Source organism: Narcine bancroftii, chromosome 1 (genome assembly GCF_036971445.1).
Source record: "Narcine bancroftii isolate sNarBan1 chromosome 1, sNarBan1.hap1, whole genome shotgun sequence".
In the NCBI taxonomy this organism is placed as follows: domain Eukaryota; kingdom Metazoa; phylum Chordata; class Chondrichthyes; order Torpediniformes; family Narcinidae; genus Narcine; species Narcine bancroftii.
In genome coordinates this window covers 83,848,049-83,873,858 of record NC_091469.1, presented here as the reverse complement: position 1 = coordinate 83,873,858, position 25,810 = coordinate 83,848,049, and the positions used below count along the sequence as shown (strand labels likewise).

Here is a 25,810-nt window from a genome sequence, read left to right as displayed (position 1 = left end):
CAAAATCCTGCAGATGGTTGTCACAGTGACCTTGCTTCCACGTGTGTCCAGTTGGCTAAAACTCAATCCTGACCCACAGAAATGTCTGTGTGGAGTCTGTATGTTTCCACTATCACAAAAATGCACAGAATGATTGGTTAATAGGCTACAGTGGCGGCTCACCCACGCAACAGGCGAACCGACTCACAGAGTCACGGCAAGTCTGCGGTAGATCTGTCTGACTCCAGGTGCAGGGTAAGCCCTCAGCCTGGTGGCTGACATCATAAAGGTCCCGGAAGTCACAAGCATTATTGCATTCTGAGGAATTTAAATGCATGCAAGAGTTCTATTAAAGTCAGTTGGTTCAACTCACTTTCGACGCTGCATGGTTCTTTCACTTGCAGTATGCCTGGTGCGACTACATTGGTGGCCCCGACAGTCCAAATGGGATTTGGACCCAGTGATGACTGACCCAAGGAAGCACACTGAAATTGACAATTCTGGATCTCGCAGCTGCAGGTCTGGTTTGAACATGCTGAAGTCCAATTCCAGGTCAGGCACAAATGCCACAAAGTACTACTATATGGTCGGTTCACTCAACCAGGACACAGCAGACCGCATCATCGACTTCCTATACCAGCCACTGGTTGTGGACTGGTATGAAACAATCAAGGTGCTTCTGATCCGTACTTTTGGTCTCACCCGCCATGAGTGCGTAGTGCGGTTGCTCCACATGGATGGCCTAGGCAACCGTGCGCCATCGGCCTTAATAAATGAATTGCTGGCACTAGCATACGGCCATAAGCCATGTTTACTGTTCAAAGTCTTTCTTGAGCAGATGCCAGAAGATATCCACCTCCTCATCACTGACGATGATTTCGGTGACCCACGCAAAGTAGCCGCCTGTGCAGATATCCTGTGGCACACCAAGCAGCATGGCAGGGCTTCCATCAATGAAGTTGCTGCGCCATACCCTAAGGCCCAGGCCTTCCCCAAGCCACCAACAAACCTGGTGATGCCAACAGCAGGGAGCGCCCCCAGTTTGGACTATTGGACAATCAGGGCAAAAGTTACTCATAGACACAGGGGCAGAGGTTAGCATCTCGCCCCTCTTAGCCACGACACCCGCGCTGGGAAGTCAGGACCAGTGCTCAATGTTGCTAACAACAGCAGTATTCATACATATGACACGCGAACCATCCCACTACAGTTCAGTTCCAGCCATTTCACCTGGTCGTTTATGCTGGCAGCAGTGTCGCAGCCTTTAATGGGTGCAGATTTCCTCCGGGTGCACTGCCTCTTAGTGGACTCAAAGGACAGTGTCAAGTGAATGCCAAGACCTTCCAGACCTTCTCACTCAACGAAGCCAAGTTCCCAGCCCCACACCTGGACTCTGTGACTTTGTCAGGAAACAAATTTGCCAGAATACTAGTGGAGTTCCCGACCATTATTAAACCGCACTTCTCCACAGACACCCCTAAGCATGGTGTACAGCCCCACATTCCCACTCAAGGATCATCACTACACACTTTGGCATGCAGGCGCCTGACCACCAAACTCCATCTTTCCAAGGAGGAGTTCAGGAAAATGGAGGAGATGGGGATTGTCTGGCACTCAGACAGCCCGTGGGTCTCTCCACTGCACCTGGCACCCAAAGTGATTGGAGGATGGAGGCCACACAGCGACTACAAAGTTTCAACAACGCCATTATGGCCAAGCGTTACCCAGTGTCCCACATTCAGAACTTTACGACCAATTTGCATGGGGCATGCATCTTCTTGGTCTGCGGGTATCACCAGATTCCCATCCACCCCAGCGATGTCCTCAAAATGGCACTCATCACCTCATTTGACTTATTCGAATTCCTGCGGATGTCTTTCAGACTCAAGAACACAGCACAGATGTCCCAGCGGCTCATGGACTCAGTGGGGCATAGCTTGGATTTCATCTTCATCTACCTAGATGATATCCTGATCTCCAGCCACTCACACCAAGAGCATTTGACGCACCTGCACCAACTCTGCCACTGCCTGAGTGAATATAGCCTGCCCATCAACCCTGTTAAGTGCCAGTTTAGGCTATCACCCATAGATTTTCTTGGGCACCGCATTGACCAGCATGGAACATTTCCTTTGCCAGTGAAATTTGAGGCTATATGCCAGTTTTCCAGGCCCAGTACAGTCAAGGGCCTACAGGAGTTCATGGGCATGATCAACTTTTACCACCGATTCTTACCATCAGCATCCCAGCAAGGCCAAGGAAATCACCTGGGACATGGAGTCAACAGCAGCTTTTGAGCAGACAAAGGAGATTCTTTCAAATGCCACCCTCCTGGAACACCCACTGGTGGATGTGCCCACAGCCTTCATGGTTGGCACTTCCAGATCAGCAGTTGGCAGCATCCTGAAACAATTAATTGAGGGTCAGTGGAAACCACTCACGTTCTTCAGCTAGCACCTGCGACCACCGGAGCTGAAATACAGCACCTTCGACAGGGAAGGTGGCCCTCTACCTCAATTTCCAGCACTTTTGGTATTACTTGGAGGGGTGAGAGTTCACAGCCTTCACAGACCACAAACAGCTCACTTTCTCATTCGCCAAAATGTTGGATCCATGGTCGGCGTGGCAACAATGCCACCTGTCATACATCTCAGAGTATACCACCACCGTCAAACACATGTCTGGGAAAAACAACATCCTGGGCGATGCACTGTCTCACTCCTCTATCCACTCTGTGCATTCCCCGTCCCCAGGGTTGGACGACGTGGTGCTCACTGAGGCATGGCAGCTGGACGAAGAAATGCCAACCTATTGCACTGCAGGTTCGGGCCTGCAACTTAAGAACATCCCCAATGGCCCAACAAGCAGTAAGCTCCTCTGTGACATGTCCACCAGCCAACCCTGGCCCATTGTTCCAGCCGCTTGGTGGCACTACATGGTTTGTCCTACCTGTCCATTCAGGCAACCGATGGTGGATAAATTTGCATGGCATGGCCTATGCAAGCAGGTCGGGCACTGGGCCAGGACATGCATACACTGCCAGACCTCCAAAGTCAAAAGGCATGTGGCCCCCATTCAATCCTTCCAGCTGACACACATGTGTACATCATTGGCTTGCTGCCGGGCTCCCCGGGGACAAGGTACCTGATTTCCATGGTTGACAGGTTCACCAGGTGGCCAAAAGCCATAATGTTCACTGACACATCCATGGACTCCTGAGTCAGAGCCCTCATTGCAAGCTGAGTTGCGGCTTTCCTGCCAACATCACCTCAGACAGGGGGTTGTAGGTCACGTTCAGTCTATGGTCAGCACTGGAACAACTACTTGGGATCCAGCTGCACCATACCACAGCCTATCATTCACAGTCCAATGGCCTGGTAGAGCATTTCCACCAGCACCTGAAGTTGGGCATGAGGATGTGCCTCCGAGGCCCGGATTGGGTGGACAAGCTCCTATGGGTGCTTCTTGGCATGCGCACGGCTTCCAAAGAAGACTTAGCTACATCTTCAGCAGAGTTGGTATACGGTGCCCCATGGATGGTACCAGGTGAGTTTGTGCCAGTGGCCTATGGCACAGAAGAGACACCTGCAGCAGTGCTCACAAGACTCTGAGAGAAGGTAGGAACATTAGCTCCTGTCTCAACCTCGACACCTTCCTTTGTCCCCAAGGACATTCAGGACTGCAATTATGTCTTCGTCCACAGGAGCATGCACCAAACTCCACTCCAGCGGCTGTATGAGGGCCCGTTCATGGTGGTGTGTCAGAACAGAACCTGGAACACCCTATGACTGTGTCTTCCCTTCACCGACGAGGTCGGTCACTCAAATGGACAAAAAAGGTGTTGGTCATGGACTTCACACCTCCTAACATCAGTTCTGGGGGGGGGGGGGTTCATGTGGCGGCTCACCCACACTACAGGCGAACTGATTCATTGAGTTGCGGGCAAGTCCACGGTAGATCTGGCTGTGAGAACTCTAGGTGCGGGGCAAGCCCACAGCCTGGCGGCTGATGTCATAAAAGACCCGGGAGTCATAAGCACCATCAGGTTCCGAGGGATTTAAATGCATGGAAGAGTTCTATTAAAGTCAGTTGGTTCAACTCACTTTCGACTCTGCGGTTCTTTCACTCACTGCATGCCAAATGCGACTACACTACCGTAATTGCCCTTGGTGTAGGCAAAGTAGTAGAATCTGAGTGGAGTTTCATGGGAATGTAGGGAAGATAGATTACAGGGAAAATTGGTGGGGGGAATAAGATTGGCCTCTCTCTATAGCATGCGGAACTATACAAACCTGAGGTTGATTGGAATTTTTGTAACATTTACAACTTCATTTCCATAATGTCGACGTTGATAGCGAAGGATTGAATGGATTGCTTGGGCACCTTATCCACCCTCCTTCTATCTCCTCAAATATAACCCATTGAGGGTAATGGAAATGGGGATGATGAGAGACACAGTGGGAAGGGAAGGCCTGACATACGCAGGCCCATTCTGGTGAACATAGCAGACGCAGAGTACATAATGTGCTTTGAATAGCAAGCCAAGACTTTCATGGTCACCATTATGAAAGTATTTTTTTTCTTCTCAATATATTAACTTGATATTCCCTAGCTACTGAACATGCAGCTCCAAATTAATGGCCTCACAACTAGCATAGCGATTAGTGCAATGTTGTTACAGCGCCAGCAGCCTGGGTTTGAATCTGGTGCTGACTGTAAGGAGTTTGTTCATTCTCCCTGTGTCTGCGTGGGTTTCCTCCAGGTGCTCCAGTTTCCTCCCACCCTTCAAAATGTACTGGGGGTTGTAGGTCAATTGGGCACATGGGCCGAAAGGGCCTGTTACTGTGCTGCATGTCTAAATTTAAAAAAAAATAAATTAATGGAGCATATCTCTGGATATCACAAGCTATCATGGCAAAGGAAAATAAAGCCATAATTTAACTGAATATAGACTTAAGCGTCTAACAATCTATTTTTCTTTTTTTTAAATTTTAGAGATAAGGTACAGTAACAGGTCCTTCTGGCCATGAGCCCACACCACCCAAATATACCCATCTAACTAATTAATACTCACCCTGAATGGCATCAGAACATGGGAGGAAACCAGAGGATCCTGTAGAAACCCATGGAGATGTGGGGGCTCAGAGAATGTTGAACTGGAGTTGTGATGGGTGAAGGAGTGGAGTGACAGGGTTGGAAGGGGTAGGACTTGAGGGGAAGGGCAGTGAGAGTGCATGGGGATGGTGGGGATGTGGAATACAGAAGCAAATGACAGTGAAGGGGTTAAGGATATCTGGAGTACTGATAAGGGAAGACTAGGAAGAGGAGAAGCATAGAATGAGGGGTGGTCAAGGGGGAATTGGGTCGACACTAAATGAGAACCAAAATGATTGCCTCACAGGGCAAGAAGGGCAGGAGGTGAATGCAGGCACCATGGGAAACCTAGAGACAATAATGTGAGATGAGGGGATTCTGATTAATTACCCTGCAATTTCCTTAACACAGATATTATACAATGATGTTGTCTCCAAGTTACTTGACTCACATCTGGTTCCATCCACAATCTCCTTACAGTTAGCACTGGATTAGAATTTGGGTTGCTGATGCTGTGATAGCATTGTGCTAACCATGCCACACGTTGTTTCCATTCAATGATTCCTTTTGGAAAATACATTTATTGAGGGATTGATTGCCTGATGAAGTGAAAGACCTCACCACTTCATGGCCTGCTACATACAACTTTGCCTTTTGATTCACACACATTGACTCCACATTAATCAAGGAGTCAATACAAAGCTTTCGGATGTGATGGGCATGTGTGGAACTCTAAATCTACTGAGTAACAGCAGTGGTCAAGATTTACTCAGTGCTACAAAGCTTCCTTGAGTCATAGTTACCCAATATGGCAGAATAAGAACTATTTCATAGTTAACTTATTCATAGGTTAGCTATGAAATATTTCAGAAATTAAAAAAGGATGGCAGTACGGCATTGCTTAACTTTAGATTCTACTATTGTGCAATTAATATTTGGTATATAATTTTCTGGACACAAGATTTGGATCAAATTCAATGTCCACGATGGGTGAGTCTTGAGCATGGGTTTGTGCAGGTGTTCTCATTGGCTTCTATTTTTGGGGCTTCGTTCCCCTTTGCACTCATTAAATTGAATAAACAATTGATGAATTCAATAATTAAACATTCAAACAAATATGGTTTCACTTTTGTAAAATTTTTGGATTGAACAAATTTATCTTGTCAAGTTCTATTCTATCTAACTTTTTCTTCCAACCATCTAGAATTGATCAAAATTTTCTTTTATGTTTTCACAATTTATTTATGGATAACTGTCTCATGTCTTTTGAACAGTTGTCTAATAAATATAATTTGCCTGGATTGCATTTTTTCAGATATCTTCAGATTAGGACAATTTTAAATGTTATTTTATCTTTCTGATACCTCATCAGACTGAAGTTACCAATAACATTTTACGTTTCAAACTTTTTCAGAAGAGTTTAATAGCAATTATTTATGATTTTATCTTGAAAATACCCAGTAATTTCTGACAAAATTAAGAATGAATGAGAACGAGAACCTTTACCTATAGAGACATGAGAGAAAATTCTCCAATTAGTTAACACTTCTTCAATGTGTGCTCAACATTCTTTGATACAGTTATGGTGGTTCATAGGACCCATATGTCCAAGGACAAGCTAGCTCGTTTTTACTCCCATATAAACCCTATCTGTGACAGATGTAATTATGAGGTGGCTTTCATGACACACCTGTTTTGGTGCTGCCCTTCCATGAAAAAATATTGGAAGGATATTTTTGGTATTATTTCAGCAGTTTTGCTCATTGACCTAGAACCACATCCTATTACTGCCCTTTTTGGATGACCAGCTTTGGACTCTGGCCACTTATTTACTTCAGCTTGTCATGTGATGGCATTTGTTACTTTAATAGCCAGGAGATCCATTCTACTCAGATGGAAAGACCCTAAACCTCCTACTATGTCTCAATGGTTTCCCCAAACTATAGCATGCTTAAGTTTAGAAAAAAGTATAAGTCATACTGTTGACCCTTTGGTTAAATTTGAAGAAACATGGAGGCCATTTATTCAACATTTTCACATGATGTAAGTTGATCCTTTCTGAATCTTTTCAACAATTGTTTTTAGTGTAGAGGAGCAGAATTAACCACAAAATAATTGTTTATCCACTGAAACATGGTAGCCCAGCTTTTGTTTACTTTTTTTTGTTTTGTTTCTTAGGGGGATATTTTTGTAGTAAAATTTGATTCCTTTTCATGTTTGGTCTTTAAGAGATTGGAAGGCTCAATTTACATATGTTGATCAATGTCTGTGTTTGTATATGTATATTATTAATGCAATCCTGATCTCTTTGTATCATTCTTATGTTTATAAATCTGAAACTTAATAAAAAAATTGAAAAAGAAAGTCATAGTTACCCCGAACATTCCCTTCAGTGTAGGAACCAACTAGCTTCTGGCAGCTGGAGTTGTCACCACCACAAACTCTGCAGTTGTCCCACATCTGGCCGGAGTCCAACTTTCCATCGCAGCCAAATACCTACAAGTAAAACAAATTCAACGGCATAAATCACACTCAATCAGAAATTAGTATGGAAGGCTGCAAAGATAGCAAGGGAGTGCGAGAGAGTAATAAGGCTATGGGAAGAATGACAGGGACTGGGGGAATGTGGGGAGGTTGAGTGATTAAGGCTTAGAGGATGTGGAGCTAGAGTTGTAATGGGTGAAGGAATGGAATGACAAGGTTGGAAGGGATAGGATTTAAGGGGAAGGGCAGTGAGAGTACATGGGGATGGTGGAAACGTGGAGTACAGAAACGAATGACGGCGAAGGGATTAGGGATATCTGGAGTACTGATAAGGGAAGATGAGGAAGAGAAACAGACAATGAGGGGCAGTTAAGGGGGAATTTGGTTGACACTGAATGAGAACCAAAAATGATTGCCACACAGGGTGAGAAGGGCAGGAGGTGAATGATAGGCACCATGAGAAGCATAGAGACAAAGAATAACAACTGAATCTCAATGTGAACAAGACAAAGGAGATAATCGTGGACTTCAGGAAAACTAGGGATCCCCACCCTACACATCTACAACTCTGTAGAGGAGAGAGTGGAGAGCACCAAATTCCTTGAAGTTCACAACTAGTGACAGGCAAGGCTAGTGCTTACCATCATGTCAACCTTCTACAGGAGCTCTATTGAAAGCGTCCTGATTGGCTGCATCACAGTGTGGTACGGTTGCTGCAGAGGATTGGATTGGAGGTCAATCCACAGTACTATAAGAGTGGCAGAGAAGATCTCTGGAGTCTTGCACCCCCTCCATCCACATGATCTACCAAGATCATTGCCTGAAGAAGGCTTGTAAAATTGTTAAAGACCCCTTCCACCCTACACACAGCATCTTTCTGGTGCTCCTGTCAGCAAGGAGATACAGGAGTATCAGAGCCAGCACTTCCAGGCTGAGAAAATGCTTCTTTCCACAGGCAGCAAGGTGGTTTTATGACTGAAGCACTGTTCATTCAATCCCTTCGAGCCTCTAATATTTATTTAACTATATATTTATTTTTATATTTATACTTGTAATGCATATAAATCACTTGTAATTATTTATGCTATGTCTATCCATGTTTTTACACTGAGGAACGAAGAATGCTGTTTTGTCCAATTGTACTTATACAAATATATGATAATAATAAACTAACTATATGTGAGATGAGGGGATGTTGATTAATTACCCTGCAGTTTCCTTTAACACAGATATTGTACAATGATGTTGTCTCCAAGTTACTCGACTCACATCTGGTTCCATCCACAAAACCGTCCCCCCGGCTCATCATGAAATTCTTCCCCTCCACTCGGCACATGTACTTACACAACATACTACCTGGTAATAGACAAAGACACAGCATTATAGCAGGACACTTACACCAACCTGTTGAAACACAGACTGTATATCAGCAAGATTGCAGTATCTCTTGCAATCCCATTATTTCAGAATAGCAGTTCTGTCAAAAACAGAAGTACTACACTTCTATTGATAAATTATAACATAGATTGGATAGATTTGCTTTATTTGCATCTTTTCTTTTTATAAATTTCAGCAGAAAGAAAAATGTTAAAAAAATTTATGGGGAAAATTCTAATCTGTTAAAGAAATTGTTTTCTTTTAGTAGCGCAACTGCAAGCTGTGAGAACCAAGGCCATGTTGTTCTTGAAACTCGTGCTAGATGTTTGGCTGGTCTGCAAAGTAGAAGTGATTACAGGTATTATGTACTAAACCAGCAGCAATGGTAATAACCACAGACACTGATATTTTCAAAACAAGAATTTTTATTATTTATTATTAATAACATAGCTTCTTATTTAACTCTAACTTAATCCCACTATGCGCAAATATGTGTGTGTGTGTGTGTGTGTGTGTGTGTGTGTGTGTGTGTGTGTGTGTGTGTGTGTGTGTGTGTGTGTGTGTGCAAACCAAAACAATTACAGTTCAGGTATAACTCTGAAGAGATTATTTTAAAGTTTGCTCTCAAAAAGCTTTTGTGTTGAGACTCCATCTTTACTGCTGTTCAAAAGCAATTATGGAGTAAGTGTGAAGCATCAGATTTCTTTAAATTGTTGCTCAAAAGCATTTGTGAAGTATTTTGAAATATCAATTCATCAGACCTCTTTAAAACTCACGAATTTCTTGTAGAGTAATTTTCAGAACAATGTTTCTTCATACAAGTGATTTTTCCTCTCTTGCGTGGAGGTTTTAGAATCTGCATTCCACACGATGAATCTGTCCTCTTTTCAAAGAGACAGTGAAATAGCTATTTTCTTCCACAATGATTTCACAAACCCAGGCAAGGGCTGAATGAAGTAACCATTTAAAGATGGTTATGTTTCAGATGCAATATTAATTTTGCATTCTTAATCAAAAGTGATCATTTCCATGGTTACAACGAGGCTGCCTTCTTTATCTTAAAGAGACAGTCAGAAGTGGTTTTCCTCCTTCAAAAGCTACTTATTCTGTATTCTCCCTTTGACCAGGAGTAACATGTAACAGAATCTTTTCTGGCTACTGTATCATCAATCCTGTCTTCCCCACAGGATGGTCAACTTCTTCTGATTTCAAAATGCCTCTGGTACATAATATGTTTCTCCAAAATGTGTCAGCACATGACACATGACATCATTTCTGTCTTTGAAGTTCATAATGCCTTCTTCAAAAGTATGAATCATGAGCCAACAGACTCTGGTCTATTTACACCATTAAATCAAAAGTTAGCTTTGTTTGCACAGATGCTTCTCAACAAACACTATTGCTCTGGCAATTGAATGAAGCATTCAATTCTAATTTTCATTGCTCTGTTTTTCCAGAAACTTCGACTCCGAAAATGCCTTGCCATCTCAAAGAATTATGTGTGTGTCTGTGTGTGTCCGTATATCCAACCCACAAAATACTAATAAAATATATACTTCAACTTTAAAGATTAATATTAGCACAAAAACATCACAACAGATCATGTGAATAGTTGCGAATGGGCTGTATAAATGAGAAGGTAAGCCATATAAAAATGCTTGTGCCCATCTTTCTTCCAGAAGCTCCTGTTGTAAGTTACTACAGAGCACCCACTTTGCAAAGCTAATAAAGTTGTGTTGTACTCGCCTTATTTGTCATACACTTTTTTATATTTGATCGAAGTTAACATTTGCGGCTGCAAGCAGGGTCTCGCTGGGATTGGAGGTCACCTGCGGACTGGGTAAGCAGTCGACGCCTGAAAAGGTAGACTGTGGAGAAAATCAAAATGCCTGAGGATCCCTTGAATCCTATTTCTTGGCTGATCTGATTGGCATGGTCCCTTATCTGAGGTAGACCTGTTGCCCTGAAGAGACCCTATAAGAACAACATGGGAATTATAAGAAGATGCTCAAGATCAGTGAAAGCTGAATACTGTTTAATATTCTGGGAAACTTAATTGGTGATTGTTTTAAAGGAAGAGAATTTGAATTTAGAGTTGTGCTTGAACAATTTGGCTACAGTCAGGTGACTGAGGAAAAAAATTTCAGTACACTTTAGGAATTATTTGGTAACTGCCTGTAAGGCAGAGGAGAAAACGAGCAAATAAAGGAAATCTATACAACCTATTTTATAATTGATCACCATGGGTATGTAAAATTGAATTAGTGATTGTATAGTGTGGAGGAAATTAGAGTCTGTGGTAATTAAATTATTTGGAATATATTTTCTTAGGCAGTCCATGCTTGTACTCCAGATCAGACAGGGCTGTAGATGCTTGGCAGGGTACCTGGGTGAATAGATCGGGAGGTCATGGGCTTTTTCTGACACCTATGCTGGGCTTCCAATGTGCACTCAATTATACAGTTGAAGTTTATTGGTGCCATACTGAATGCTCCTTCCCCACTTTAAACAATTATGAGCCAGGATTCCCAGAGATCAATGCAGATTAGAGGTAAAGAATAATGCAGCAGAGGAACAGGCCACTTGGCCCACCTGTATCTATACTAACCCCATTTACAAACCCTTTGACCATGGCCTATTGTGCCTTATGATCCAAGTACTTATCCAGACACTTCTAAACTGTGGTCAGAGTAGCTTCCTCCACTAGTGTCTCAGGCAATAGTTTCTAGATTGCAATCACCCTTCAGGTAAAAAATGCATTCCTCACTTTTTAGCCACTCACCTTATTCCTATGGCCTCTAATCTTTGACACCTTTGCCATGAGAAATGTTTTCCCACTATCTACCCTATCAAAGGGGCAGCACAGTTAGTGCTGTGGTTAGCGCAATGCTATTACAGTGCCGGCAACCCTGGTTCATATCTGGTGGTGGCTGTAAGGAGTTTGTACATTCTCCCTGTGTCTGTATGGGTTTCCTCCAGATGCTCCGGTTTACTTCCATATTCCAAAGATGTATGGGGTTGGTAGGTGAATTGGGCACATGGGTATATTTGGGCAGTATGAGCTTGTGGGCCTAAAAGGCCTGTTACTGGGTTGAATATCTAAAAAAAATATAAAGAATAAATAAATTGTCTCTAAATTTATCCAAGGACATGTTTGGATCTTTTCCTCTTTTCACTTGACACCTCTTACCGTGCCAGAATTCCAAGTATGTTGACTGATTTTTGAATCTGTGGACAGGTAAGGGAATGTCATGGCTCCTTCTGCAGAGGATATTGGCCAGTGAGAAGTCAATGCTGGTTTGCTTGTCCTCCCAGTGGACCAATGAACCTAGATGATCTTGTAGAAATGGTTCTGGTGGCCGACATGGCCTGTTTCCGTGCTATAAAAGGTTATATGGTTATATGGTATCTGTCCAGCACATGGAAGCACCTGCTGTAAGTTGTTCAAGTCTCAAAGCGATCACTGCAAGTTTTGAGTCTGGTTTGAAGTCTTAATCTTCTAGCATTGTTTCCTTAGATGGCCCAAAGCCATGCTGGTGTATTGTAAACGCTGCTGAATTTCATCAATTTATCTCCCAAAATACGTACATTGGTTCAATTTTTCCAGAGTCTCATCACAATAACAAGTACTAAGGAATATTGAGTGGATTAGAAAACAGAGATATAATGCTTTGCAAGGAATTGATCAGACCACATTTGGAGTACTGCAAGCAGTTTTGGGCCCCAAATCAAAGGAAGGATGTGCTAGTGTTGTACAGGGTCCAGAGGCCTACAAGAACAATCTAATTGGATGAGTGGAAACATATGAGGAGCATTAATGGCTCTGGGCCTCTAGTTTAAAAGAATGAGGAAGGATCTCAATTGAAAAGTCTCGATGGATTGGAGATGGAGAAATGTTTCCAGTGGTGGGAAAGTCAAGAACCAGAGGGCACAACCTTAGAATAAAAGCACATCCCTTTAGAACATTGATGAGGAGAAGTTTATTTAGCCAGAGGGTGGTGAATCTGTGGAATTTGATGCCACAGACTGGCTGTGGAGGTCAAGCCACTGAGTATATTTGAAATAGAGGTTGATAGGTTGTGGGGAGAAGGCAAGAGAATGGGGTTGAAAGGAAAATACATCAGCCATGATTTGAATGGCCTAATACTGCTCCAAAGCCTTATGGTCTTTATTGTGAGGCTGTGCAGTAGGGGTGAGTTTTTAGAGGAAGCAAGCTCATTGGGTGTATTTAAGACAGAGATTGACAGACGTTTGATTAGTCAGGGCATCAAGGATTACAGGTAGAAGGCCTGGAATGGTGCTGAGTGGGAGGATGGATCAGCTCTTGATTAGATTGGTGGAACAGACTTGATGGGCCAAGGAACTTACTTCTGCTCCTATATCTTGTGATCTTCACTGAGATTGGATCTGATGTGCCACTGTTGCTTTCCATCTCAGATGAATTTGAGGTGAGTGCTCAAAGGTTCAAGGACTTCAGTGAGATTTTAAAAAAAGCACATTCATCAGTTGTTAAGATTCCCTGCATTTCTCTTGAAGGCACTGCACAGTGAAATTGTGCCCACTGCGTCTCTGGTTGAAAGAATCCATGCAGCAATTCAGGCAGCAGCTCTTCAGCAACTGGGAGGAGACAGCTGAGGAGGATCCTGGCAAGCAGCAAGAGGTCAGCATGTACCTGGGTGTGTGGAAATCGTGTGATGGGGGTGGGGGGGGGGTAGGTGGATGGACATGCCTAGTGAGGAAGGACAAGAGGAAGGGCTGGAGATGGGGGAAAACAGCAGAGATGAAATTGCAGTGTACTACGAGTCACTCTATTCCAGAGGATGTGTAAGAACTGAATAAATTTTACAATTTACAATTAAAAGTCCACTAACTGACTCAATAACAGATTCCAATTTAAATAATTTCTTAATTATCAAAATGGCAACTCCTTTTGCTTTAGAATTAAAAGATGAAACAACAACTTGACCAACCCAATCTCTTTTCAATTTCTAATGTTCTTTTACAATTAAAAGAGTTTCTTGTAAAAAAAGCAATATCTACCTTAAATTTTTTAAAAATATAAGCCAATACTTGCTTCCTTTTAAGCAAGTTGTCGAGCCTGTTAACATTTAGTGTTGCAAATATTAAATTAGACATCTTATTAATTTAAACCTTAAAACCTCTTTACCAAATGCAGTGAAGTCCCAATCCACTGTTCATTGAAATAAAATATTCATCTCTTATGAATATTTATATAACCTAATGTGGATGATAAAAAATTTATATAAGATTCTTTTCTTAATTTGTCACAAGCATATGATAAAGTTATAATTGGAGGTGATTTTAATTGTGTTTGGATCCATTGTTAAATAAATTTCTGAAAACAGTAACTAGAACGAAGATGACAAAAAAAGTATTAACCTTAGTGAAAGAAATTAATTTGGTTGATATATGGAGAAAATTAAATTACATATCGGTGGAAATTTAATTCTTTATTATTAAAAACCATTGAGGTTTGTAATTTTATGAAGGATCAAATGCAGCAATTTTTAAAGATAAATGCAAATTCTGTTAATAGCAAAGTTATATTATGGGATATTTTGAAAGATATTTAAGAGGACAATTATTAGTTACACTTATAAAATTAAGAAACAACATTTAGCTGAAGTAAATAAATTAGAAAGGGAAATAGAATCCTTAGAGAAAGATTTACAACAGAATTCAACAGAGTTTAAAAAGATACAATTGGTTAATAAGAAATTACAGTATAAATCATTACACATTTATAAATTTGAAAAATTACTACAAAAGAACTGGTCAGAAGTATTATAAGTTAGGGGAATGGTCTCATAAAGTTTTAGCTTGGCAATTGAAATCAGAACAAGTATCAAGAATGATAAATGCTATTAGAAAATATTTAGATATTGCATATAAACCTCAAGAGATAAATGATGTATTTAAGGAATTTTATATTAAAAATATATATACTTCTGAGGCCATGAAAGATGAAGTTTAGATAATTTTTTATCTGATCTTCAATTGCCTTCATTAACTAATAAAAAAATTAAGGAATTGGAGACACTTTTTTACTTAAATGGAGATTATAGAAGCACTTAAATCAATTCCTAATGGGAAATGTCCAGGTGAAGATGGGTTTATGGCTGAGTTTTATAAGAAATTTTAAGATTTATTGATTCCTTTATTGATTGAGGTCCATAAACAAGCTATGGAAATTCATTATTTACCGGATTATTTCTCTCAAGCTATTATTAGTTATTCTTAAGAAAGATGGAGACCCTTTGAGAGGAAGTTCTTATAGACCTATATCTTTGTTAAATGTCAATTATAGAATTGTAACAAAGGTTTTAGCCAATAGACTGGCAAGGTATCTACCTTCTTTGATTTATATAGATCAGGCTGGATTTATTAAAGATCGTTATTCTGCTGATAATATTATAAAGTTAATTAGTTTGATAAATATTTCACAGGAAATACCTAATTTACCAATGGTTTTATTATTAGATGCTGAAGGGATTTTTATTTAAAGTGTTGGGAAAATTTAAATTTGGACCAGTATTTGTTATTTGGATTAAGGCAATATATAAAAAGCCGATGGCTAGAGTTGTGACGAATGGGCAGATATCATCACCGATTATATTGGAGAGGTCTACTGGACAGGGTTGCCCTTTGTCACTGGCATTGTTTGTACTGATTATTGAACCTCTGGCACAATTAATAAGACAAGATAGTAATATTAAAGTGAAATCTGATTAATTTAAAATTAATTTATTTGCGGATGATGTTTTGATTTATTTAACAGAACCAAAAGAATCTTTGAGATTTTTACATGACAGATTGGAACAATATGGAGTAATATCTGGTTATAAAATTAATTGAGATAAAAGTGAAATTATGCCATTAATTGTAGATGGTTATACCTTTTGTAAGAATATTGTTAAATTTAATTGGTCAGATAAAATTAAATATTTAGGTATTAAAGTTGATAAAAATTTTAATCATTTATATGAATTAAATTATTTAACTTTATTTTATAAAATTAAGAATGATTTAAATCAATGGAAAGATTTACTGATAACATTAATAGGTAGAGTTAATTGTATAAAAATGAATATTTTTCTGAGATTACAATATATTTTACAGTCTATTTCCTGTAAACTTCCTCAAAACATTTTTAAGGATTTGAATTTTATAGTTAGGAAGTTTTTATGGAAAGAAAATGCCAAGAGTATCTTTACAAAAAATAATGTTTTTATTTTTAAGTATGATTTAGGAGGTTTACAATTTCAGAATTTTCAAAATTATTTATAAGGTGGCACAATTAAAGTTTATTAATAGAATGTTTGATTTGGAAACTCGATTGGTATGGGAAGATATTGAATTAATGAGAATAAGAGGGATCAATTAGTATATACATGGAATTTGAAGTTGTTACATAAACATATTTCACCATTGTGATGCATTTAATTGAAATATGGAATAAAATAAATGATGAGATAAGTACATGTGGTAGAGTTTCTATGAATACACCACTGTATCAGAATAACTTTTTTCCTTTTACGGTTAATAATAAACTTTTTAAAATATGGAATCAAAAAGGAATTAAATTTGTACAGGATTGTTATGAAGCAGGTTATTTTATTACATTTCAAAGAATGAAGTAAAAATATGAAATACCATTGAATATTCTTTTTTGTTATTATCAAGTTAGAGCTTTGTTGATGGATCAATTTGGGAATACTATGAGGTTGCCTAGACAGACTAATTTTGAAATTTTAATTACGGATGGTAGGAAAAAAAAATTATTTCAGAAATGTATGCATTATTACAGAATAAAATGTTTTAGCTAGATTTACAAAAATCTAGGTTAAAATAGGAAAAAGATTTAAGAACACAAATTACTCACGAGGATTGCAGAAATTTGTGTAAAGATAGTGAATATAAGATATAGATTAGTTCATTATAATTTTATTCATCAATCATATTTAACTCCTGAGAAATTAATGAGATATAATTTACTTTCTATGGATTTATGTTTTAAATGCCAGAAAGTAAAAGGAACATTTTTACATTCAACATGGTTTTGTGAAAAGGTGAAAGTCTTTTGGATGCAGTTTAAGGAACCTTTACAAAATATTTTAAAATTTAAATTCCCAAAATCAATATTTTGTTAAGTAAGATTAAAAAGATTTGTTTGGAATTAAGATTAAATAAATTTCAAATAGCATTTTTGAGATAACATTAGCAGTTGCAAGAAAATGTATTGCAATTACTTGGAAAAATGATATAGAGTTGAATTTACTTCGATGGCATACAGAATTGAGATCTTGTATACCATTGGAAAAAAGAACATATAATTTATGAGATAATTATTTTTCTAACAGAAAGTTTGGAGCCTTTATTTGGACTATTTGGGTTTAAAGTTTTAGGTAAGGGGTATAGAAAGCGGGAGTGTTTTTTTGAGTAAGGGGGGGTCAGAGGAGTTTCTGTTATATGCCATGTATACTTATAAATATTTTATATTTTGTATTAACTTTATGTATCATGGATTAAAATTTTAAATAAAGTATTAAAAAAAGAGGATGTGTAAGAACTAGAGAGGTTTAGAATGCTACCTGATTGTTGACAGAAGTAGATTCAAAAAATTATTTTGAAAGGAAAAGGATAATGAGGAAAATGTGGAAGAGTGAGCACCAGCATGGACACAATGTCTATCTAAGCTCTGTGCTTCTATACAGTGAATTATTTTATAAGATGATGCCAAGGAGTGAGGTTTTATTTTACCTTTTACATAACCAACAGCAGGCAACCACTTATAGTAAACTGGAACCCTGGGTGTCAGGTTGAGAGGCTCAGAATTGGTCTCTGAACATTGTGAAGACATGAAATCAAGCTGACTTCCTTGGCAGGGCTGCATAAAGAATGGAAAGAATAACAGCAGGGGACAAAATATAGGTGCAGACACCGAGCAACAATGGCAATATTTTGGGTGACCTGAGGTAAGATCTGCACAGAAGGGGACTATAACGTGATGGGGAGGGTAACACGATGGGGACTGTAACACGATGAGGAAGGTGATGCAATGGGTTCCATAATGAAATGGTGAGGGTAACACATTGGGGAAGGTAACAGCATGGGGACCTTAACACAACAGGGAAATCAATGTGACTGGGAGGGTAACGCGACAGGGGCAGTAATGTGATGGGGCTGTAACGCAATGGGTACTCCAACATAAAGAGTACTATAACACTGTAGCCAAATGATTCTGAACCTGAATAGTATTACTTAAGACAGTCTGCCGGCACTGGTCTGGAACTGATGCTAATGAATTTCACTATTTCTTCAGAGCTCTTTGAAATGGTGGCAGAGAGATCAGTAATACATTCTCATGCTGGACCATAGAACATTGCAGCACAGAAACAGGCCTCTCCAGCTCTTCTAGTCTGTGCCAAACATTTTTTTTGACTCGCCTCACTGACCTGCATCCAGCCCATAACCCTCCATACCTCTCCCATCATGTACCTGTCCAAATTCTTCTTACATGTTAAAATTGAGCCCACATTCACCACTTCAGCTAGCAGGTCATTCCACTCTCCCTCCACTCTCTGTGTGAAGACGTTCTCCCTCATGTTCCTCTAAACTTTTCCCCTTTCATCCATGTCCTCTGGATTGTATCTTACCTACCCTCAGTGGAAAAAGCCTATCTGCATTTACTCTGTCTATCCCCCTCATAATTTTAAATACCTCCATAAAATCTCCCCTCATTCTTCTATGCTCCAGGGAATAACCTGTTTAACCTTTCCCTGTAACTCAGTTCCTGAAATCTGGGCATCATCCTAGTAAATCTTTTCTGCACTGTTTCTATCTTCTAGAAACAGGTTAGGTGACCAAAACTGCACACAATACTCCAAATTTGGCCTCAACAATGTCTTGTATAACTTTACCATAACATCCCAACTCCTATACCCAATACTTTGATTTATGAAGGTCAATATGCAAAAGCTCTCTTTTCAACCCCATCCACTTGTGACACCACTTTCAGGGAATTATGTACAGTGCCCTTCATAATGTTTGGAACAAAGACACTTTTTTCCCCTTTATTGCCCCTGTGCTCCACAGTTTTGCATACTGTCTATAATCAAGCAATTCACATGTAATTAAAGTGCACATTCCAGATTTTATTCAAGGTATTGCTACACATTTTGGTTTTATCATGTAGAAATTACAACACTTTTTATACATGGTCTCCTCATTTCAGGGCATCATAATGTTTGGGACATTTGGCTCCGCAGGTATTGTGAGTACTCGTGTATATTTAATTGCTTCATTGGTGCAGGAATAAGAGGGCTAGGCTTGCTTCGAAACTTTTGAGCACCCTCGGAGTCTGTCATTCCCATTTTTCTACATGTGCCAATGAAAGTCAAATAAGCCATTATGAGGCTGAAAAACAAGAATAAAACAGTAAGAGACATCACACAAACCTTAGGATTACCAAAATTAACAATTTGGAACATCATTAAGAAGAAAGCGTGAACTGGTGAGCTCCTTGATCGCAAAGGGACTGGTGTTCCAAGGAAGATCTCCACTGCTGATGACAGAAGAATTCTCATCAGGATGAAGAAAAATCCCCAAATATCTGTCCGACAGATCAGTAACATTCTTCAGGAGGCAGGTGCAGATTGTCAATGACTACTGTCCTCAGAAGACTTCACGAACAGATATAGAGGCTACACTGCAAGATGCAAACCATAGCAAAGGTGGTATGCTTTGGAACTTGGGCAATTATAACCATATAACCACTTACAGCACAGAACAGGCCAGTTCGGCCCTACTAGTCCATGCCGTAGCAAATCCCCACCCTCCTAGTCCCACTGACCAGCACCCGGTCCATACCCCTCTAGTCCCCTCCTATCCATGTAACGATCTTTATGCATCCACACTTTGCTTTTGCCACCACTCTGAAACAGGTTAATCTTGGTCTCATCTATACATAAGACCCTTTTCTAGAATTTTGCAGGCTCTTTTAAATACATCTTGGCAAACTGTAATCTGCTTATCCTTTCTGTGGCTTGGCATCTTGCAATATATTTCTGTTCATGAAGTCTTCTGAGGACAGCATCATTGATATATCCACATTTGCCTCAAAGAGTTCTTCTGATTGGTTGGACATACACTTGGGGATTGTTCTTCATTATGAGGTGCATTCTTCTGTCATCAGCAGACATGGTCTTCCTTGGAAGACCAGTCCCTTTGCGATTACTGAGCTCGCCAGTACACTCTTCCTTCTCAATGATGTTCCAAACTGTTGATTTTAGAGGCTTGAGTGATGCCTCTTACAGTTTTATTCTTGTTTTACTTTCATTGACACACTCTGGTCCTCATGGAGAAAAATGGCAACTACAGACTCCGAAGGTGATCAAAAGCTTTGAAGCAAGCCCTGTTCTCTTAACACTGAACCAATAAAGCAATTAAACATACCTGAGTAATCACAAACTTCTGTGAAGATGAATGTCCCAAACATTATGGTGCCCTGAAATGAAAGGACTATGTAATAAAAGTGCTGTAATTTCCAATGGTCAAACCAAAATGTTTACTAATAATCTTGAATAAAATCTGGAATATGCACTTCAATTACACGTGAATTGTTTGATTATAAATGTAAAACTGTGGAGACAGGGGCAAATAAATGAAAAAGGTGACTTTGCCCCAAACATTATGGAGGGCACTGTATCTCAGATCCCTCTGTTCGTCTGCACACCTCAGTGCCCTACCATTTACCATGTATGTCCTTTCTTGGTTTGTCATTCCAAAATGCAACATCTCACACTTGTCTGCATTAAATTCCATCTGCCATTTTATCAACCCACATTTCCAACTGGTCCAGATCCCACTGTAATCTTTGAAAACCTTATTTGCTGTCCACAACACCTCCAATTTCAGTGTCATCTGCAAACTTGCTGATCCAATTGACCACATTATCATCCAGATCATTGATATAGACAACAAACAACAATGGTCCCAACGCTGATCCCTGAGGCACACTACTAGTCACAGACCTCCAGTTTGAGAAGCAATCATCCACCACTACTCACTGGCTTCTGCCATCCAGCCATTGTCAAATCCATTTCACTACTTCACTAGGAATACATAGTGTCTGACCCTTCCTGACTAGCCTCCCATGTGGGACCTTGTCAAAGGCCTTACTTAAGTCCATATGGACAACATCCACAGCCTTTCCTTCATCAACTTTCCGGGTAACCTCCTTGAAAACTCTATAAACATGACCTACCATGCACAAAGCCATGTTGACTATCCGTCATCCAAATAATTGTATATTTGATCTATTAGAACATCTTCCAGTAATTTACCTACTACTGATGACACACTCACCAGCCTATAATTTCCAGGGTTTCTTTTAAAGCCTTTTTAAAACAATGGAACAACATGAGCTACACTCCAATCCTCTGGCACCACATCCATGGGTAAGGACATTTTAAACATTTCTGCCAAAGATCTTGCAATTTCTTCACTAGCCTCCCTCAAGGTCTGAGGGAATATCTTGTCAAGCCCTGGGGATTTATCCACCCTTACTTGCTTTAAGATAGCAAGCACTTTGACCAATGGCATAAAGAATTTCACTGCCAATATTCTTTCTGGGAACTCATCTCATAACTCTACTTCCATTTAGATGAAAAAAGTACCTAACTTTCCTTCTTACCCTCAACACTATCATTATACTCATGAGTCCAAACTGTTCACACAGGAAACCTTGTTTTTCACCTGCAGGGTCTTAAAAATTTAGATTAAAATTTCCTCATGCAAATCAAATAATTCAAATTTTCTGATGTTCCAAAAATAAAGAGTACCTCTTGTACCTCTCTCCTAAAACCTTCATCCAGATCCTGCCTCAATGCCATTTAAAATATCAAGTGCCTGAATAATGTGGGGCTGGTTCCTGACTCTTGGCACAGTGAAGATGTCCCCTGTTCGCCATTCAATTGACTCACTCACACTTACCTCTGTGTTACACATTTCTGCTTCCATATCTGTTCCCTTGCATTTATGACCGCCAAAAGCAGGTCTAGAAAAATCCAAAAATGATATGAGTCATCAAAGCTTCAAGAGTAATTTTAAAAAGAAATTTAGGTATACAGCATGGTAACAGGCCATTTTGGCCTACGAGTTTTGGCTGCCCAATTACACCAGATTGACCTACACCCCCAGTATGTTTTTGAATGGTGGGAGGTAACCAGAACCCCCGGGGAAAACCCATGTAGACATGGGGAGAACATAGAAACTACTTACAGACAGTGCAGGATTTGAACCCTGGTCCTGATCGCTGGTGCTGTAATGGTATTGCACTAACTGCTACACTAACCATGCTACTCCAGTAGTGTTGAGTCTTCTGGATAGAGATCACTCCATTCAGTGTACTACTCAACTACATGGACCAGGGTTACTGCATCCAGTGCAGTATTGTTCATCAGCATGAGTGCTCCATCTAGTGTTGAAGTCTCAAAGACGAGGAGTCTCAAACTCCATGTTGCACTGAGGCATGCATGGACCGTGTATGCCATGATTGGCTGCTGCCATCTGGACATGCTTGCTGAGACCAATCCTATGCCTGGTCCCTTGTATGCTTCCCCTTTCTCTTTGCTTCAATCAGTCAATGAGGTTTTGATGTGACCAAAATGGTCGAAGACTTACAAACTCAAAATAAAAATTTGGTGAAAAAGATTGATTATTTGGAAAACCAATCCAGACGGAACAATATAAAGATTATTGGTTTGCCGGAAGGTATGGAGGGACCAGACCCAAGAAAATTTTTTACTGAATGGATTCCGCAGGTGCTTGGTCAAGAACATTTCCCAGAAGGAATAATACTGGAACGTGCTCACAGAGCCTTGCGTAGAAGACCTATTTCAGGTCAAAGTCCAAGACCTGTTTTAGTTCGTTGCTTGAATTATTACGACAGAGAAATAATTTTACGAGTGGCTATTAGAAATGCACAACAGAGAAAATCACCCTTGATGATTCAAAATAATCGAGTTTTCTTCTATGCGGATTTAAGTCAAGAAGTTATGTTCCAACGACGGGAATTCAATCCTGCTAAAGAGTTGTTGTGGAAGAAAGGTTACAAGGCAACCTTTAGATATCCAGCTGTTTTGAAGGTTTTTCAAGATGGTTGTCAACCAAAGTTCTTTGATTCTCCAAAGGAAGCTATAGCATTTGCTCAACAGCTGCCAATTACTCAGTTTCAACAGAGACATAGTCCGCCGCGATCTCTAAGGAGGCAAGAGATGGAAGAAAAGAGCCGTGCTCCAAGAAGGAATGGTTGTAATGGTGACTCGGCAGTTGGAGCTGATTAAAAGAAGAATTGTCCTTTTTGTTTCTAATGTTTTTTTTAAAAAAAGGGATATTAAATAATGATGATGTTAGTTTAAGATGAAGTGAGAGTTGGGGGAGAGAACTGGATAGGCACTATTTCCTGAAAGTCATCTGCTACGTGTGAGTTATCTCACACCCATTTTTTTTGGGAGTTACCGCATTGCGCGGTTTAGACGGGAGGGGGTATTTTTAACCTCCTACCTGTTTTTTTTTTCCTTTTTTTTTGTATTATTAGATTAAAGAGTGAAGGGGTTTTTTTTGTTTAAATATTTTAAAAAAACCATAAGAAAGTATTTGATTGTTTAAAAAACTAAAAATTGATGTGGTTCTTTTTGTAAAGTTTATTCAGTAGATAAGGAATATCTGAAATTTAAATGTGAATGGGATGGATACATTTTTTTAAATTTTTTCTTTAACTTTAAGGTGAAAGGAGTGGTAATTCTAGTGTATATTATTTTGCTATTTTAGTTATAGAACGAAGGGAATAATGGTGAAAGTTATAAATTGAATTGTACAATTCTTAATGAGGCTTGAATTTTGTTTGTGGTTTATGCTCCATTTGTTGAAGATATAGATTTTGTTGTAGATGTGTTTTTATTATTTGGATATCTGAATTTTAACGTAATGTTTGGGGATATTTAAACATGGTATTGGAGCTTTTATTGGATAACTATTCAAGAGTAAAAGGGAAAAATGGTGGAAGAGTACTAAAATTGAATTGTACAATGCTTAATGAGGTTTGAATTTTGTTTTAAGATGGTGGTTTATGTGACTAATATGATAATAGATGTGAAGTTGGTTGATATTTGGTGAAGGTTTATTTCTATAGAGAAAGTTTTTTTTCATCTTTTTTTTCATGCTACAATTTTTTTTTAAGAATTGATTATTGTTTAAGAATTTTTGATAGATAATGTTACTAACTTTAATTTTTTATATTAAGTTTGAGTTAAATATATGCTTCATCTTAACTCCGTTTGTTAAATATATGCATTTAAGTTTGATTTAAATATGTTTTTTAAGTCTGATATCTTAGTATTAATTACTTTTCTTTTTGTTAGTATTTTAATCGGTTATGTTTTTGTTTATTTTTGTAAGTGAGTTTTTTTTCTCACATATATTATTAACTTTATTAATTCTTCACTCTTTATTTTTGGGGGAAAGGGGGGTTGGACTAATTTGAGTTGGGTTATTAATGTGTAATAATTATTGGGGAGGGTATAGTTTATTTAGATTACTGATACTGTATTGTAATTTTATTATTTTATTCTTAATTTTTTTAATGTAATCCTATATGTTATTCATGTTATAAAATCTTAAATAAAGTTTAAAAAAAATCAGTCAATGAGGTTGATGGCTGTTTCAGTCTTTAGTTAATAAAAGCCTGATAGTTTCACAACTTCAGCCTTTTGTGATTATTGATGGTACATCAATTTTATTAACTAGATTTTTTTAAAAAAAAAGCATGCAACAGTACTTGAAATCTGAGAAGGTTGACTTCAACCCTCAGTCTATACTGGCTTCCATCACCCTAAACCAGGAGGCCCCACACAAACTCACCAGATCCATGATGGATGTCCAGGTAAAAGGGTGCGATATTAACTGTTTATTCAATAGCGGGAGTACAGAAAGTTTTATTCACCCCAATACCGCTAAACAACTTCCCCTTAAAGGACAGTCCACTAAACACAGGATATCACTCACATCCAAATCATGCATGGCAGCCACCTTTGGGTCCTGTGCCCCCTTGCTACTGCGGATGGATTTCCAGTGCCAACTTCAGAAAGTCACTTTGCGATTCAATGTCCCCAGCCCCCCCCCCACACACCATCTGCAATGAACAGTTCACAGATGGCCCTCAAGGTTGACACCTCTGCAGTTTGCCAGCCTCACCCATAATTGCACGCCGGTGGCCACCAGGAGTAGACGGTATTGTGCGGCTGACAGGGCATACATTAAGGCAGAAGTTCAGCGCCTATTGGGCGAGGGCATCATCAAGGTGGTCATGGTAAAGAACAGGGATAAGAATAGGATGGTCATAGGCTACACCCAGACAATCAACCAGTACACGCAGCTCGATGCTTACTCCCTTACCCACATATCCGATATGGTCAACCAGATTGCACATTATTGGGTATTCTCCATGATTAACCTGAAGTCAGAATATCACCAGCTCCTGATCTGCCAAGAGGACCACCAATTCATGGCATTCATGGGAGATGGACTGTATGGTGGATTGCTATAATCTACAGGCCATATCTTCCCATATCTCGATAATGTTACTATCATGGCCACGATTTGCAGGTTCATGATGTGAACCTCCACAAGTTCCTCCGGGCAGCAAAATGCTTGAACCTTACTTATAATGAGAATAAATATGTGTTGCGGACAGCATGGCTAGCCATTCTTGGCTGCTTGGTCAAGAATGGCGTCATTGGCTGCGTGGTCAAGAATGGCGTCGTTGGCTGTGACCTGGACTGCATGCATCGCTGAT

General features: G+C 39.6%; 1 protein-coding gene across 2 annotated transcripts in view; it reads right to left on the bottom strand.

The window, feature by feature from the left end:
• The window catches only part of adamts13 (ADAM metallopeptidase with thrombospondin type 1 motif, 13), a 138,267-nt gene that overhangs the window by 61,600 nt on the left and 50,857 nt on the right, over positions 1–25,810 (bottom strand). For both annotated transcript variants that reach the window (XM_069931357.1, XM_069931353.1), the window contains exons 13-16: positions 21,949–22,012; positions 17,716–17,842; positions 8,765–8,913; positions 7,449–7,569 (exon numbers count right to left, since the gene is read on the bottom strand). In XM_069931357.1, coding sequence (XP_069787458.1) covers positions 7,449–7,569; positions 8,765–8,913; positions 17,716–17,842; positions 21,949–22,012 — 461 coding nt within the window. The remainder of the gene's footprint in view (positions 1–7,448; positions 7,570–8,764; positions 8,914–17,715; positions 17,843–21,948; positions 22,013–25,810) is intronic.